The sequence below is a fragment of the Tachysurus fulvidraco genome, chromosome 1 (genome assembly GCF_022655615.1).
Source record: "Tachysurus fulvidraco isolate hzauxx_2018 chromosome 1, HZAU_PFXX_2.0, whole genome shotgun sequence".
In the NCBI taxonomy this organism is placed as follows: domain Eukaryota; kingdom Metazoa; phylum Chordata; class Actinopteri; order Siluriformes; family Bagridae; genus Tachysurus; species Tachysurus fulvidraco.
This window is the reverse complement of record NC_062518.1, coordinates 15,197,181-15,214,613: the sequence shown is the minus strand read 5'-3', so window position 1 is coordinate 15,214,613 and position 17,433 is coordinate 15,197,181. Positions and strand designations below refer to the sequence as shown.

General features: G+C 41.4%; 1 protein-coding gene across 2 annotated transcripts; it reads left to right on the top strand.

Moving 5' to 3' along the window:
- The first annotated feature begins 892 nt into the window (after positions 1 to 892).
- Positions 893 to 4,065, top strand: LOC125141051. Of its 2 annotated transcripts, XM_047812595.1 has the most exons (3): positions 893 to 1,156; positions 1,324 to 1,384; positions 1,949 to 4,065. In XM_047812595.1, exon 3 carries the CDS (start codon positions 2,324 to 2,326, stop codon positions 3,233 to 3,235), a length of 912 nt encoding a protein of 303 aa, XP_047668551.1. In that variant the 5' UTR covers positions 893 to 1,156; positions 1,324 to 1,384; positions 1,949 to 2,323; the 3' UTR covers positions 3,236 to 4,065. The 2 variants fall into 2 exon arrangements, with proteins under 2 accessions (XP_047668551.1, XP_047668546.1); XM_047812590.1 differs by having other exon boundaries at positions 1,324 to 4,065.
- Positions 4,066 to 17,433: the final 13,368 nt, after the last annotated feature.

The window sequence follows — 17,433 nt, the reverse complement described above, 5'->3', positions numbered from 1 at the left end:
GCTGCACGCATCCGGTTCAAAACACTGATGCTGGCCTACAAAGCCAAAAATGGACCAGCCCCCTCTTACCTCAAAGCCCTCATCATTCCTCGCACTGCACCCCGTAACCTCCGATCTACCAGCACTGCTCGACTGGTTCCACCATCTCTCAGGGTAAGAGGCAAGTATACTACAAGACTCTTCTCTGTACTGGCACCAAGGTGGTGGAATGAACTTCCCATAGAGGTCCGGACAGCCGAGTCACTGGCTATTTTCAAGCGGCGGTTGAAGACCTACTTATTCAGGAAGCACTTCAACTAGCACTTCTTTCCTTATCTTTTGCATTTAAAAAAAAAAAAAAAAACCTTTGACACTTTTTCATTCTAACTTTGAACAAATGTTTTAAACTCATGGTATCTTAAGTATGTAACCTAGTGAACCAGCATTAATGTATTCAGTGTTAGAGATTTAAGCACTTATGTACGTCGCTCTGGATAAGGGCGTCTGCCAAATGCTGTAAATGTAAATGTAAATGTAAATGAAGAGTAAAAAAAATTGGGTTGGTCTTAACGCAAATTTACAACCAGCAAGTCGGTCGGTCGAGTTACGGCAAACAAGAATATTTTTAAGGATGGCCTAACCCAAGTATTTTTTCTTGACAGAGATGGTATACCTTCAATTCAATTTATTTGCAATTATTTTAAGTAGCTTTACAGAAGTATAGAAACATATATATATATATATATACACGTATATGTATATGTACGTATATATATATATATATATACACACACATATATACGTGTATATATGTGTGTGTATATATATATATATATACACACATACATATATATATATATGTATGTATATATGTAACTGGTGTAGAAAGTAAATTTGTTAATTTAACCTGACCTGTCTTTTTTTTCTCTGTTTCTTTAAAAAAAAAAAAGAATGGTTTAGTGAACTCCACAAAATGTTGTATATAATTATTGTTCATAGATTATAATATTAAAGTAGCGGAACCTCTCCTTGGGAATTTGTTTGGGAGGGGATGTTATTGGTGAGACACTTTGGTGGGGCTCCCTCGTGTGTGCCATGCGGTTGCCTCAGTCCGTTTCCGGATGAGGCCGATGACGCATGTCCTTCTCGCTTCTCCCTTCAATATACAAATATTGTGGTAATATTTCTTCTCTAAAATGCTTTGCCGCTAGGAGAATGTGATTTAATACCATAATGATTGATTGCATTAGTTATGTTAAGGATGTTTTGGGTAATGTGTTTTTTTCTTTTTATTATTTAACGAAATATACCATGTTGCTAACTGTTTAGCATTGTGTGTACTAGTGTGTACTGGTGAAGGAGAAGCTGACGCCCCGTGTCTCATCTTTTATTTCTTTTCTTACAGGTATGTTTAACAATAAGTTCTGGTTCAGTAGAAAAGATGTTTAGCTCATTGATCATTAATACTAGATGTGCATTGAACAGAGTGTGTTATAGAAGTGTTGGACTAAATGTATGTTGTCTGTGAGGCACGTGAAACAGACTGCACATGGTACGGTATCGAATACATACATATATATATAATGTGTATTCTGTTTTATTCCATTCTGATATGTAATGTTTGGAAATATGGGTTGCACATTTATTATTATTATCATTATTATTATAAATACAGTATTATTATTTGTTTCATTTTGTGACATATAAATGCTTGAATTGATGTCCGTTAATATAACATAGATATTAATGTGCTGTATTAGAGAATGTCAGATTTATATACTATAAGTTGTATACTTTATTTACATTTATAGCATCTATCTCTGTTATTGTATAATGGTCAGTCCGTTTCCGGATGAGGCCGATGACGCATGTCCTTCTCGCTTCTCCCTTCAATATACAAATATTGTGTGTGTACTGGTGAAGGAGAAGCTGACGCCCCGTGTCTCATCTTTTATTTCTTTTCTTACAGTAAAAAAAGAGCTGAGTTTCATTGATTGGTGGTGTGGTCTTTGTATGTGTGTGAGAGTGACCGGTCCAGACACGTTACATAATTTGGTGCCGTGACCCGGATTCGCCGGATCTGCTGTAGCCGATTGCTGGGGTTCGACAACACAAGAACACAACGCTTCTGCAACCTACCGATGAAGGATCTTCGTCATTGATGTTTTAATGGCGTCGTCTGGACATTGAACTGAACTGAGTAACTACACCATTGATTCACATCACACACACATCGAATGTTACACTTTGTGCATTTTGAGCTGTCCTTTCAAGAACACAGTAATTGTGAAGTAGCTTAAGTTTCTCTTTTGTGAACTTTACTCTATTGCTTGGAATTTACATCATGGCCGAAGGGGGATTGAGTGAAGATTTAGTGACGCCACGAATTGGCAGGGGGCGTGGGTTGTTTGGGGTATCTGAGCCTGTAGTCGGCAAACCACGTATCTTGTTCTACGACTCCGCGACTGACCCGACCCTGCTGAATAATGAATCTATTGAGCCAAATTCCTCCACCCCTGCCAATGCTGGTCCTGACAATGTTACGCAGCAACTACGTGACCTCATTGGTGAGCTTGGAAGCCAGATAGGTGACTCCATTGTCACACGACTGTCGTCAAACCAGACTTTGCCTGGTCCCGTTCCATCATTTGAGCGGCAACCCTCGACCACACTGCCCTTGTGTACGAGCCTTGATCTGTCCAAACTAAATCTCATAGTCAAAGCCGACATTAAAGAACCGCAAATGTTCAGAGGGGATGGTGGTGACAAATGTTCCATCCTAGAGTGGATCGAGCAAATGAATATGTATTTGTCCAAAAGGGGTTGCGGCAAAGTCGACGGGGTAGAGGAAATGCTGAACCATCTCTGTGGCCGGGCAAAGAGCATTGTCAAGGTTAAACTAAAAAATAGCCCGGTTGCTGTACTTAGCCCTGAAGTGGTCTATGGAGTTCTGCAGCGCTACTTTAGTGAGAGCCCTGGCTCGTGCCAGCCGCTAGCCGATTTTTATGCGACCCAGCCGAAGCTTAACGAACACCCCGTTGACTATTGGGTAAGATTGAATGAGGCAGCCGAGCTAGCAGACGTTCACCTGCAAAGATGTGGTAGCAAGATGGCAAATATGAGCTCTGAGATTGCAATGATGTTCATCAGGAACTGTCCCAATCCTGATCTTTCAAACGTCTTTAGGTGTAAGCCCATAAGCAAATGGTCGGTTGAGGAGGTCCAAGAGGCCATCGATGAACATGAGCGAGACTAAGTCACGAAAACCACTTTTGATTGCGCCCGAAGTCACAGTAAATCAGGCTGTTGTTGCCGAAAAGCCCGTCAGCTCGCAGGTAGCAACAGGACACGAAAGTGTAGGTGTAACCTCTGCAGCGTGCACTGCAAGCCCACACCCTAAAACGGGCGAAGCTGCAGAATCCGGCGCCTTAGAGCGTGTGTTGAAGATGTTAGAAAAGGTGTTAGAGCGCACAACCCCTTCGGTTTCAGAACCAAAGCCTTGTACGTCACCGTGGTATCGAGCATCCCCGTGTGCAGTGTGCGGGGACCGATCTCATTCAACCCGTTCACACTGCATGAGAGAAAGAAGATGCCTTGATTGTCTAGAGGTTGGACATCAACGTAAGCAGTGTCGCAGGTCTGTTGGCGAGGGTGTGGGCCTGAACGGTGAAAGTCAGGGAAACTAGACCACTCACACAGGGGAGAGGGCAGTGTGAGTGTTGAGAGTCAGCCTCTCACCAGTGAAGATGATCTGATGGTCATCTATAGCAACCATTGTCGGGTTGAGTCAGGTGGTAGTGTCGTTTTGTTCCAAAATATTGCGAAGCTAGAAAAAGCTGATAGTTTGTTTTACACCGGTGTGTTGGTGAATGATACGGTTGCTTGCCGAGGCTTGTTAGACACTGGTTCTATGGCATGTACCATTAATGAAGAAACTGAGCGCAGGCTACTGGATGCATGCAGTATTCTTGAGCCTGTGCAACCCCATACCGATGTTTTACTCGTAGGGTGTGGTGGTGTTCGGGTCAAGCCCAAGTGTATCCATCGGCTAAAGATGTGCGTGTATGGGTATTCAGTCTTGGTGCCCACCTTAGTTGTACCAGGCCAAAAAGACCAGTTGATTGTTGGTACTAATGTCATCAAATATGTTCTAAGTCAACTCAGGCAGTCTGAAAGTTATTGGCGTGTTCTGTACCAGCCAAACTCAACAGGAGAACCAGAGATCCAGAGGTTTTTGTGTATGCTGTCAGGGCATGACAGATGGGAAGGTGGTAACATCCCAAACGTTGTCGGTACCACAAAGCTCACTCAAGCCGTCACGCTTCTACCTCAGCAGGAGCACCTTGTGTGGGGTAGACTCCCGACCAGTTCCATAATCTCTGTGGGTAGTGCCGTACTAGTTGAACCACCCAGGGCACAAACTCATAAAAAAGGTGTTCTCGTCGGGCGTGTTATAGCCACATTGCCTGGAGACAGATGGGTGCCGATCAAGTTGATTAACCCATCCGATAAACCGGTCACTTTGAGACGTAACACTAAAATAGCAGATGTATCTTCTGTCCTAGCAGTTGAAGACCTGGACGTGCAGCCCAATCGTGACGAGGGGAGCACTGTGAACACGCAAGACCAAATTGTCTCCTCTAGCGCGGACGCTGGGGTTAGCTCTCAAACTGGTATTCGCGATGCACTGCAGGAGCTTGGTCTTAGTGATCTTGACATAGAGTCCTGCGAGGTGACTCCGTATTGGAAAGACCAGCTTTTGCAGTTGATTCAGAAGCATCAAGATGTGTTTTCTAAACATAAGCTAGACTGCGGTAAGGCCAAAGAGTTTGTCCACAGGATTCATCTGTCTGATGATCGACCGTTTCGACTTCCATATCGACGCGTTCCTCCGGCTCAGTATCAGACACTGAGAAAAGTGCTCTCAGAGATGGAAGAGCAAGAGATAATCCGAAAGTCTTGTAGTGAATGGGCGTCTCCGCTGGTCCTGGTATGGAAGAAAAGTGGTGATCTTCGTGTTTGTGTTGATTACCGCTGGCTTAATGCCCGGACCATCAAGGATGCTCATCCCTTACCTCACCAAGCAGACTGCTTGGCAGCCTTGGGCGGAAATACAATCTTTAGCGCGATGGATCTCACCTCAGGGTTTTATAATATTGCAATGGCAGAAGAGGACAAAAAGCTTACTGCCTTTACAACGCCAATGGGGCTTTTTGAGTTTAATCGCTTACCACAGGGGTTGTGCAATAGTCCTGCCAGTTTTATGCGCCTAATGACAAACATCTTTGGTGATCAAAATTTCCTGACGTTGCTTTGTTATCTGGATGATCTTCTCGTGTATGCCCCAAATGAGAGCGAGGCAATTAAGAGGCTTGCGTTGGTGTTCAGTAGGCTCAGGAGAAGCGGAGAAGGAGAAGCGTGCGGTTTCTGGGGCATGTCATTGACAGTTCAGGGGTAGCGACAGACCCAGATAAGGTTAGCGCGATTGGAGCAGTGACTGAGGCTGACTTAATGATGGAGGATGGGGCAACCCCATCCCAGAGAAAGATTAAATCGTTCCTTGGCATGGCACTCTATTATCAGAGGTTCATCCAAAATTGCTCTACCATTGCAAAACCTCTGTTTGCTTTGACAGCTGCGCCGAGGGGTAAGAAGCCTCCGAGGAAGGGTGCCGCTGTGTTCAGGAAGTTGAGTCCTGGTGACTGGAGGGAGGAGCACAGTAGGGCCTTCCAGCAGTTGAAAGATGCTCTAATCAATTCTGTGGTACTTACACATCCTGATTTTAATCGGCCATTCATTCTGTCCACTGACGCGTCCATGGACGGTTTGGGTGCTGTGTTATCACAGGTTGCAGAGGGTGAGACTAGAGCTCGTCCGATTGCTTTTGCAAGCAAAGCCCTTACGCGCGCTCAGGCCAGGTATCCTGCTCACCGCCTGGAGTTTCTGGCTTTGAAGTGGTCCGTCTGCGACAAATTCAGCCATTGGCTGAAAGGCCATGAGTTTGTTGTTTGGACGAACAATAATCCCTTAACTTACATCCTTACGAAGCCCAAACTCGACGCCTGTGAGCAGAGATGGGTTTCCAAGTTAGCACCCTATCGTTTTAGCATCAAGTATATACCTGGCAGTAAGAACGTGGTAGCTGATGCTTTAAGTCGCCAACCCTTTGTCTCTAACCGGGTCAGTCAGAGGTTGTTGAATGAGCCTTACAGTGCATTGCTTAAGGAAGCAGAGCAGTTTGAGAAAGACACAGTGCAGGACGCATTCAGGCTTAGTGCTGGTGCCCAGAGCGCTGAGCCTCTTCCTTGTGTAACAGCAAATCGTTGCCCGCTTTCCTGTGTTGAGGTGTCTGCGTTGTTGGCGGGTCACAGTGACTGGGAAGCAGGAATCGAGTCGAGAGCAACCTCTTGGATTACCCAAGACACCCAGCATTTGTCACCACTGGGGCAGTGCCCGTTACCCGTCTTGTCACTAGACGAGCTTCGAGACAGACAACAAAATGATCTTTGTCTATCCAGGGTCTTGTTTTATCTTAACAGGGGCAAGAGAGCCTCACGTCGTGAGCGTGCTGGTGAGACCTATAAAGTACTCAGGGTTTTGAAACAGTGGGACAAACTGAAATTGCTTGATGGTGTACTGTATCGCGTCAGCAAAGATAACCTGACAGGAAAGAAGCGGTTACAGTACATTGTTCCATCTTCTTTAATTACGCAGGTGATGACAGGCGTTCATGATGAAGCGGGACACCAGGGCCAAGGTAGAACTATGCACCTGGCTAGGCAAAGATTCTTTTGGATTGGGCTTGAGCAAGACGTGCGTAGGTACGTTAAGTGTTGTAAGCGTTGTGTCGTAAGTAAAACACTCGAGCCCGAAGGCAGGGCCCCGCTAGAGAGCGTAAAAACATCAAGTCCAATGGAGCTAGTATGCATTGATTTTTGGACAGCAGAAAATTCAAAAGGCCGCAATGTGGACGTGCTGGTTGTGACTGACCATTTTTCTCGGATGGCTCAAGCTTTCCCGTGTCGGGATCAGTCTGCGAGGCAGGTAGCGCGGAAATTGTGGGATCATTATTTTTGCGTGTACGGTTTTCCTGACAGGATCCACTCGGACCAGGGGGCCAACTTTGAGAGCCAGCTGATCCGAGAGTTGCTGCAGGTTGCCGGTGTAAAAAAATCGCGAACAACTGCTTATCATCCCATGGGGAACGGAAGTGTCGAACGGTTTAACAGAACCTTGGGCAACATGATTAGAGCACTCCCGCCAAGGTCTAAAGAAAAGTGGTCACAAATGCTTCAGACCCTTACCTTTGCGTATAACTGTACCGCGCACGAATCGACTGGCTATGCTCCTTTTTACTTAATGTTTGGCAGGATCCCAAAGCTACCCGTGGATGTGATGTTCAGCAACATTGGGAGAGACTGTGACGTTGTCGATTACGACAAATATGTAAAGAGGTTAAGAGATGACCTTAAAGAGGCACTTACGGTCGCTCAGAGGAACATTGATGCCAGTCAACAACGTCAGACTGAGTTGTACAATCAAAAGGTGAAGGGTTGTAACATTGAGTTGGGTGACCAAGTTCTGCTGGCTAACAAAGGTGAGCGTGGGAAGAGAAAATTAGCTGACAGGTGGGAGTCCACGCCTTATAGGGTAGTCGCAGTTAACCCGCAGTGCCACGTTTACCGCATACGTAACACCAACACGGGTCAGGAGAAAACGGTTCATCGAAATTTGTTGTTACAAGCGAATTTCTTGCCACTTGAGCTAAAAGAACCTGAGTTATCTGAGTACAGTGGTGGATCTGCCCTTAGCAGCAGAATTACGTCTATGGATAATGTTGGTCCTGCATCTGAGTTGTGTTCTTTGTCTGATCGGGTTGCTAGTTGGGTGGAAAGGACTGCAGCTTCTGATGATCTTCATGGATTGTCCAGCAGTGCCGATAGCGCTGTGTCTCTGGACACGCATTAAAACAGGAACAATCTGGGTCACAAGATGATCAGGCCAAAGAAAGCAGCAATGCAGTCAGCCCAGATGAAAGTTGTGATTCTGTCAGTTTGCTTTCTGAGACAGTTCATGGGAATCGTTACATTTTACCGTCTGAAGTTGTTGAACGACCTCCTGGCCAAAGGGGAATTAGAGTTCAGACCAGAGCGGGTAGAATGGTGAAACCAGTCAACAGGTTGATAGAGAACATGTCTCAATCTATTAAGTCCCTGAACCAGGTTGGTGTGGTTGTAAGATCCTTATTGAAATAAGAATGTGTGGGTTTACAGCTTTTATTTTTTTTCTATCATTTTGAGTTTTAGACTTAGATGTCAGTGAGTTATTGTACATCAATACACCATCGTTCCAGATTAAAGATGAAGTTCATCTAAGATGAATGGTGTTTAGGGCACCTTTTGCGGGTGATAACATTAGGCCTGATCAACCTGCTGTATTCACCCTTCCTTGCAAGCGGGAAGACATATTTTGTTGCACTATGTTCTGGGCGATCCCTGTAATAGCCAATTTTGTGAAGTTCAGGGGGGAAGATGTAACTGGTGTAGAAAGGAAATTTGTTAATTTAACCTGACCTGTCTTTTTTTTCTCTGTTTCTTTAAAAAAAAAAAAAGAATGGTTTAGTGAACTCCACAAAATGTTGTATATAATTATTGTTCATAGATTATAATATTAAAGTAGCGGAACCTCTCCTTGGGAATTTGTTTGGGAGGGGATGTTATTGGTGAGACACTTTGGTGGGGCTCCCTCGTGTGTGCCATGCGGTTGTCTCAGTCCGTTTCCGGATGAGGCCGATGACGCATGTCCTTCTCGCTTCTCCCTTCAATATACAAATATTGTGGTAATATTTCTTCTCTAAAATGCTTTGCCGCTAGGAGAATGTGATTTAATACCATAATGATTGATTGCATTAGTTATGTTAAGGATGTTTTGGGTAATGTGTTTTTTTCTTTTTATTATTTAACGAAATATACCATGTTGCTAACTGTTTAGCATTGTGTGTACTAGTGTGTACTGGTGAAGGAGAAGCTGACGCCCCGTGTCTCATCTTTTATTTCTTTTCTTACAGGTATGTTTAACAATAAGTTCTGGTTCAGTAGAAAAGATGTTTAGCTCATTGATCATTAATACTAGATGTGCATTGAACAGAGTGTGTTATAGAAGTGTTGGACTAAATGTATGTTGTCTGTGAGGCACGTGAAACAGACTGCACATGGTACGGTATCGAATACATACATATATATATAATGTGTATTCTGTTTTATTCCATTCTGATATGTAATGTTTGGAAATATGGGTTGCACATTTATTATTATTATCATTATTATTATAAATACAGTATTATTATTATTTGTTTCATTTTGTGACATATAAATGCTTGAATTGATGTCCGTTAATATAACATAGATATTAATGTGCTGTATTAGAGAATGTCAGATTTATATACTATAAGTTGTATACTTTATTTACATTTATAGCATCTATCTCTGTTATTGTATAATGGTCAGTCCGTTTCCGGATGAGGCCGATGACGCATGTCCTTCTCGCTTCTCCCTTCAATATACAAATATTGTGTGTGTACTGGTGAAGGAGAAGCTGACGCCCCGTGTCTCATCTTTTATTTCTTTTCTTACAGTAAAAAAAAAGAGCCGAGTTTCATTGATTGGTGGTGTGGTCTTTGTATGTGTGTGAGAGTGACCGGTCCAGACACGTTACATATATATATATATATATATATATATATATATACATACATATATATATATATACATATATATATATATATATATACACTTATATGTATATGTACGTATATATATATATATATATATATATATATAGAGAGAGAGAGAGAGAGAGAGAGAGAGAGAGAGAGAGATGGGTTTCATACATTTACAATTTAAAATTAATTTTAAAATACTATATATCTCTAACATCTGTCCTAATCCTAATGCGCCAGCCAAAGGTGACGGTTGCAAGGAAAAACTCCCTGAGATGATATGAGGAAGAAACCTTGAGAGTAACCAGACTCAGAAAGGAACCCATCTTCATTTGGGGAACACTGGACAGGAAATAATAATGTCATTTTTACAACAGTTTTAATAGGTCAAACGAAAGGAACTAATGGGTCAGCGCAAACTCTGAGATCAGCACAGACCCAACAAACAGCTGACTGACGCAACAATGGTTCAAAGAAGGCATGACAGTCTCCAGACAGCCCCATCCACAGCAATCTCATGAGTCACTGGCTGACCATACTGGTCAATCTCCGGCAGGGTGACCACCGGGTGAGGAGACTCCAACCAGGGCTAGAACATCAAGATTGACGAAGTATGTCCGTAAGAAGAGACGACCAGACAAGGAACTCAGAACACTGGGAGCTCAGGAGTGACGTACTGTTTATAGAGCAGAACAATGGGAGCTCAGGAGTGACATACTGTTCTTCTCCTTAGATCTAGGAAACTATACAAGAATTACAGGAATAGTGAGCATGTGCTTTTGGGAAGGATCGGAATTAAGGTTGGAATACCATGGGAACCACCTACAACACACTAGCAACTAAATACGTTAGCTTAGCAACCAGCAATTGAAATTTAGCAACCAACCAGCCACATGCTAGCAAAACTCTGGGATTGCCATAGCAACAACAAACAAATGGATAGCATAGCAACCAGCTAGCAACACCATAGATAGTGCATGATATAGTGACCAACCAGCAACATGCTAGCAAACCACTGGATTAACCATAATAACCATTTAGCAAACAATCTGGTTAACACAGCTACCACGTGGATAACATAGCAACCACCTAGCAACACCATAGGTAATACATAAAACATGCTAGCAAACCACTGGAATACCCTAGCAACAACCTTGTTTAGCACAGCAACCACCCTAGTAACCAAGTAGGGTCTCCATCCTTCCCTTGTTGAGACAATAAGGAAGACTGTTTGTCCCATATTTTTCCTACCCATAGTTTCATACACACCAGGTCTTCATTGTGTTGACAATAACACAATGGTGAATGGGGAGAATTTATGGGAATTTACAGGAATTTATGGGAATTATTTGGAAATATAGGGCAATTTATATAAACTATATCATATACAGACATAAATAAACATTTTGTTTGGTCATAAGTAGACATGCATGCAAGGTAATACCAAGTTTAAAAATGACATCTTGACTGATTTAATTGTAAGTAGAACTTTAATTGATTCTTTCATTAAGTATCAGTGAGAAGTTGAGAACACTCGTTTAAACAGACCGCTGCTAACTATAACACACCGTTGCCATGAAAAATAGAGCACTGCCATAGACACACAGGATTCTAACCGTGGAGACGGAGCACACTATTTTCTTTAACGGAAGCAATACAATTGTTCAGCAGTTGAGACCTGTAACGAGCAACAGCACCAAGCCGCAAACTCGTTCTGAATATTTTAAATGCGTGACAGCTGATGAAAAAGCAGAGACAATTGTATACGAAAATGAAGAGAGGTTTTATCTTAGTTTTTATTATACAAAACATTTTCGTCTCGTCTTTTTCGTCAACAATAATGCATGCTAATTTAGTCTTAGTCAGCGTTTTTGGACAGTGGTGCAGTCTTGTCATCGTCTCGTCTTAGTCATGAAAAAAAGATTGTTGACGAACATATTTCGTCTTGTCTCGTCTGATGAAATTAACACTACATATAACAGAGGTAGCATTTGTTCTGGCCACTAGTTCAGTGTCCGTCTGCTCGGCATCCATCTTCAACCGTTCCGCGCTGCACACCGGAAAAAGTCACGTCATGACCATACGCGTCACATGTGCCACTGCCTAAACTGAAACTGCAAGATTTTTTTTTAACTACATTTAACCACTTATGTGGTCGCCCCCTATTTTCAGGATTTTCGCCTACATGACCTACCCACCTAAAAAGTGGTACAGCTCCCACATACTTTGACACACAGAGGTGAGCCTGGTGAGCCTGGTCATTGGAAAGGGTTTTGATTTCCGTCCAAGTTGTTTACCTGATAAACTGATTAAATACATTGCTGTATTTAATGATGGGAGGTCATAGCCACATGTCTTGGCTTTCACCAAAAAAAATTTCAAGTCAAAAGACTCAAAAATGGATTTTATATGAATATTTTTCTACAGACATGTCCGTCCGTTCATTTTTTTCTTGTTTACTGTATAACTTTGTATTAAAAGACTGCATGCTCCGTTTAAAAGGCCTAAAACAAAGAGAACCCCTCTGCCTGGAAGCCTGCTGTGAAAAAAGGCCTGTAACCTGACACCCTGAGGCATGAGAGTGAGAAAAGTTTGAGAATTGCGCAATAAAACTATTGCGCAGCCTGTACTGCGCAGCCCACCCTTCATAGACGTGTCATGTTGCATACTGTTGCGAATCGTCTCCTTATTGGCTAAAGAGCAGTAAAGGTCCCGGATCATGAAATCGCTACTGGAGGGAGCAATTGTCAGTCAAAGGGAGGGTGTCCCACCTAGGATGGAGAGACATCATTGGCTTCTCAGCCATCTATCTCTGCACTACAGGTGCCGATTGGCTCATGTGAGGGCTTGTTTGATTCGTTAGGTCCTGGACTACAAATCTGATGCCTCAGTGTAGTTTTATAAGCCTCCTAGGAGAAGTGAGAGCCGAAACAAAGGACGGAAGTGAACTGCTGTTTACAGTTTTCGGTAAGAAACGTGATATTTGTGAGGCGAGCAAAGCGTTTTGGATTAAAAGGCTTACATATTCCAGTTCCTTAGACTCTTGGGGATTTTTTACAAGCATTTGTTTTGGAAAATATTACCCCAGTGAAGAAAGGGAAGCATTTAAATGTAAGTAAACAACTGGACTAGCGCTGCCTAGTTCAGGTGACTATCAACTTGGATTAAATTAGTATGATGTATACTTTGTGTGTGGGCTTAATAAAATCCTGAGAGTCTAAGATTTCAAACAGTATATAGAGGATTTAATGCTTAAAAGCAAATTTTTTTAATTTCCAGTTTATTTCCATATATTCCCATGGAACGTTTCCAGCCTTGAAAATTCCCGGAATTTTGCAACCCTAGTCATCACTGAATAGAACTCAAACTGTACACTTTACCTCAGAGCACACAGGAGGTGATTAAATGTAGGTAAGAACTAAATCCTCAAATATTCTCAGGGGTAGTCTGTGGTAAAAGTTACTGAGGGATTTCACACTGTTCTTTTTCTACATCTGATTGAATAATTACAGTTTCATTAATAATCAGAAAAAGTCATCAAATTATTTAGTGAGATGAAAAATAAACTGGGCAAGAAAAGAGGAAGTAAAGGAAAACAAATACAATGTAAAAAAAAAATAAGATAGCAATACACAAAACACTGAGTTTAAACCAGACGATCTTTCTCAAAGCACGGTTCATCTCGCCACACGAATATTTCAGGGGCCCGGCTTTTAGAGACTTTGCGGTAATATCACTAATCCAGCGTAAATTTGCTTGATCTTTATTGAGAACATAAAGCAGGTCATTATGAAGTGATCTGAGTTGGTTTGATCTGATAACAATTTAATATTTTATTTTATAATGGATTAAATACTGCTTCCAGGCTGAATTATAGTGACTTTGACTTACACTGCACTCACCTACCGCCGTTTTAACACCGACTACAAGCTGAGGGCTCGCGCACACACCGTGTTCACCCGCTTAGCATATTGCTAGCCGACGTCCAGTCTCTGGAAAACAAGCTCGACGACCTCAGGGCCAGGGTTAAGTTCCAAAGGGACATTCGGGACTGCAACCGCCTCTGCTTTACCGCGACACGGCTGTATCCAGCGGTACCGGACCACGCCATCTTCTCGGTTTGGACGGTGTGTCTGATTGTAAACAGCAGCCGTCAGTGGTGTTTAAATTCCACCCCAGGAAGACACGGACACTGTCTTGTGGGAACTACATGAGGTTGTCACTCTACACCAGACCAGTCACCAGGACACTGCTCTCGTAGTGGAGGGGACTTTAACGGCGTCAACATCAAACACGCGCTGCTCAACTTCCTCCAGCACGTCACCTGCACCACCAGGGGCAAAAGGTTCTGGGACCATTGCTACACTCCGTTTACAGACACATACAAGGTAAACACTTGGAAAGTCGGACCGTGCCGCCATCTTTACTCATGTCTGGATATAAACACAAGCTGAAACAGGAAGCTCCGGTTTAGTGGGAGGTCGCGCGCTAGACGGACCAATCGGTGGCCGCGCTTCAGGAAGCTCCTGATGACGTGAAATGAGTCGTGTTCAGTCGCAGCTCTGATGACGTCTTGTGTTTACTGAAGCTGTCTGTGGGAGAGCAGACTTTGTAAACCATATAGTTATAAAAAAAAAAAATATCATAACGTTTTAAAACCACAAATCGAGGGTCAATAAATCCACCCGCGACGCTCTGAGATTTCGCTCCACTGCCTGATATTCGACAGATAATCAGCGGCGTGTAACTTAGGGACCGTCAATAAATAACCAGTTGAACGACACAAAACTAAGAGTATTTTTTTATTGGCTTTAAAGGATTACATCATCAGTCAGAGGCATACTGAATAAACACATGTAAAATCCACACAAACTTACAAGTTAAAATAAAAGATAAATATATAAATAAAGATATAAATAAATAAAGTTAAACGAAAATGCTTACAGATAGAAACAGATTACAGATTTACAGCTTTCTTATTTTTTTTAAACATAATGCATTTAAATATTGTTGAACTGCTTTTAAAATTTATAATAGATTACATAATAAATACATGTATGAACAATAAATTTAGCTTAAACAAGTAGGACATGAGGAAGAAACCTTGAGAGGAACCAGACTCAGAAGGGAACCGTCCTCATTTAAGGGACCGTATAAATTTCCAGTGAATGCGGAAACTTCTCTGACAGACGAGCTGAAAGCTTTTTACGTTCATTTCGAGGCTGCAGCTCACAGCTCTATTACAGATATCACACACAGCTGCACACATCTGCACTTTATTCACAACAGTGATATTCTTCTGTTCACCATCAGTGTTTATACTTATTTATTTATATTCGTATATAATTTCCGTGATGTATTTGGCTAAAGTTATTATTGTTTATTACCACTAGAGGGCACCCTCGAATGTATGTGTTATTATGCTGCTAATTGATTGAGAAAATGAAGTTAGCTTTAATAAGTGATGGATATTATCACTATATCGGTATATTAATACACAAATATAACAAAACCATTTTCCTGTAATTCTATTACTGTTTTTACTGCAAATATTTTATTCTATTATTTTCTTACTGTAAATATTTTATTATTATTTTCTTTTATGACAGATCTTGGAGAACATTCCATTAAGTCATAGCGTGTATGGTTGTGTATGTGACAAGATTTGAAGTGTACTTTAATCATGAGATGATATTGTGCTACTGGTGATGTGTAACGTTTTAATACACTTGTTTTATATTGAATCGATTTCTACTCAATGGGTTTCAGTCTCTAATGATACAGTTTACTGTATACATCGGGCATCACCAAATGGTGAACCGCGGTATACTAAAAATTCTAATATTATCATATTAAGCATCTCCTTATTATAATCTAATATTATAAGATTATAAGCACTTTGATATTAATAAAAAGATAAATCTTTCGTTCATGCGCAGTTAATCTAGTTATTACGACAGGAGCGTCATCAAAAGCCAAGCCAAAAACAGATTGTTTCTGTTAAATACTCCAGAGCAGAAGGTAGCAGTAATACACCCGATTTACGCTGGCAGGACAATTAAGATCCAAACTGCTGACAGGACAGTTACATGCCCATTTCTCTCAGTAGGAACGGAAGATGGAAAGGGGGTAAGGAGAGGTGGAAAGGAGAGAGGAAAAAGGGAGCTTCTCAAAGCTCTGCACTTTTCTTTTATTCAGTAAATTGTTCTATTTTACTTGAAATGTTCTTTTCCCTAAGGTTCCTGTGTTATTAATGTAGTTAATGTTTAAAAAGGGGCAGCTCAAAAGTCTTTTGTTTAATTTTTTTCTTAAAAATTAATTCAAAAGTTTCTAAATGTTTTAAATTACTTGAAATATAGGCCCCAAGTTCAGGCTGCACAAAGCTGTGTTTGCACTTTTTATTTATTTTATTCAGAAGAAATTCAGTGTCTGTTATCTGTTACTTGACATGTAGTAAAGACAACTACAGTATTGTTTTCCATTCAAGTGCCATACTGTACAAGTTCAGACTTTGAAAACAGTTGAAATTTAACAATAAATTATATAGAAATGTATGTGCGTTATTGATTTTATTAACATGAGGGTACACTATTTTAAGTGACAATATGATATTCGGACCTTTGCTGGGAGGAAATTTTAGTAACTGGACCTCTTTGAATTTTAATTGAATACCCCTGGTATACATGTTAAAATTCTTACTTATGTTGTGATTAAAGATGAACAAACTGTTTATGATTTCATGGATATAAATTATGTGTTTTATTTTGTATTTCTACTGTAGCGATTTTGGCTCGTGAAGCAAGGTAAATATTTATGAGTAATTGTGATGTGTTATAGTGACTCTAAATATTTTAACCTAAGTTGAAATTAACGTTAATGGAATTAACGTTACACTTATTTGGACTGTTCGTCCACCGAACAGGCCGTGTAACTTTTATTAATTCTATGAAGGAGGTATCTTCCCGGCCTAGGAAGGTTCACTCCCTTTTTACTCTACACCGGAATTTAAATTGAATTAACTTAATAGAGCATGTAGTTCAAACCTGATGTTGCAGGTACCTTAATTTGTGAGCGATACTCAGAGACAATCACTTATTTGGCACAATTGGGGAAAGGGAGGAAGAGACTGGAAAGAGAAAATTAGAGAAAGGAAGGAAAGGAATGGCAAGCTTAGACTCAAAAATTAATCACACCCTAACTGGGAAATCGTCACAGAAACTTAAATTCACCTTAAGATTCAATGAAAGATTCATACTTAAAATTACGCATCTAAATTGGTTGGTAAAGGAAACGGTTACTTGCATTGGCTTACTGCACAAGAGTCCGGATGCAACAGAGAAATCTCTGAAAAGTCAGTTAGGGTGGGGTCAGACGTTCTTCCAAGTTCTCCTGAAGATCAGAGCAGTTGTCGTTCTTGGAAGTGAAGCTTGCCGGAACTTCTTTGAAGGAAGATGGAGTCGTCTTGAAGCTGTTCCGAAAGTCTGACCACGGATTAGTGGTGTTTGTGACAATTTAAAGGTCGGGAACTCCACCCATCTTTGGGGAGATGACCAATACTTCGGTCAGGATTTTGGAGGGAAAAACTCCCTTTGTTTCAGGTGTCTGTGGGCGTGGTTTAGCTATCAAACTTTTAGATGACTTTAAAGTTTGATCCAGGGTGTATTAAGATGGTATGGCGCCTTTCGTGCTCAAATAAAATACACCAGTGCTTGAAAAATGAGTAATCGATAATTTTG

Coding starts and splice junctions, on each gene's coding strand:
- LOC125141051 (XM_047812595.1), top strand. CDS start 2,324: ATGGCCGAAGGGGGATTGAGTGAAGATTTAGTGACGCCACGAATTGGC.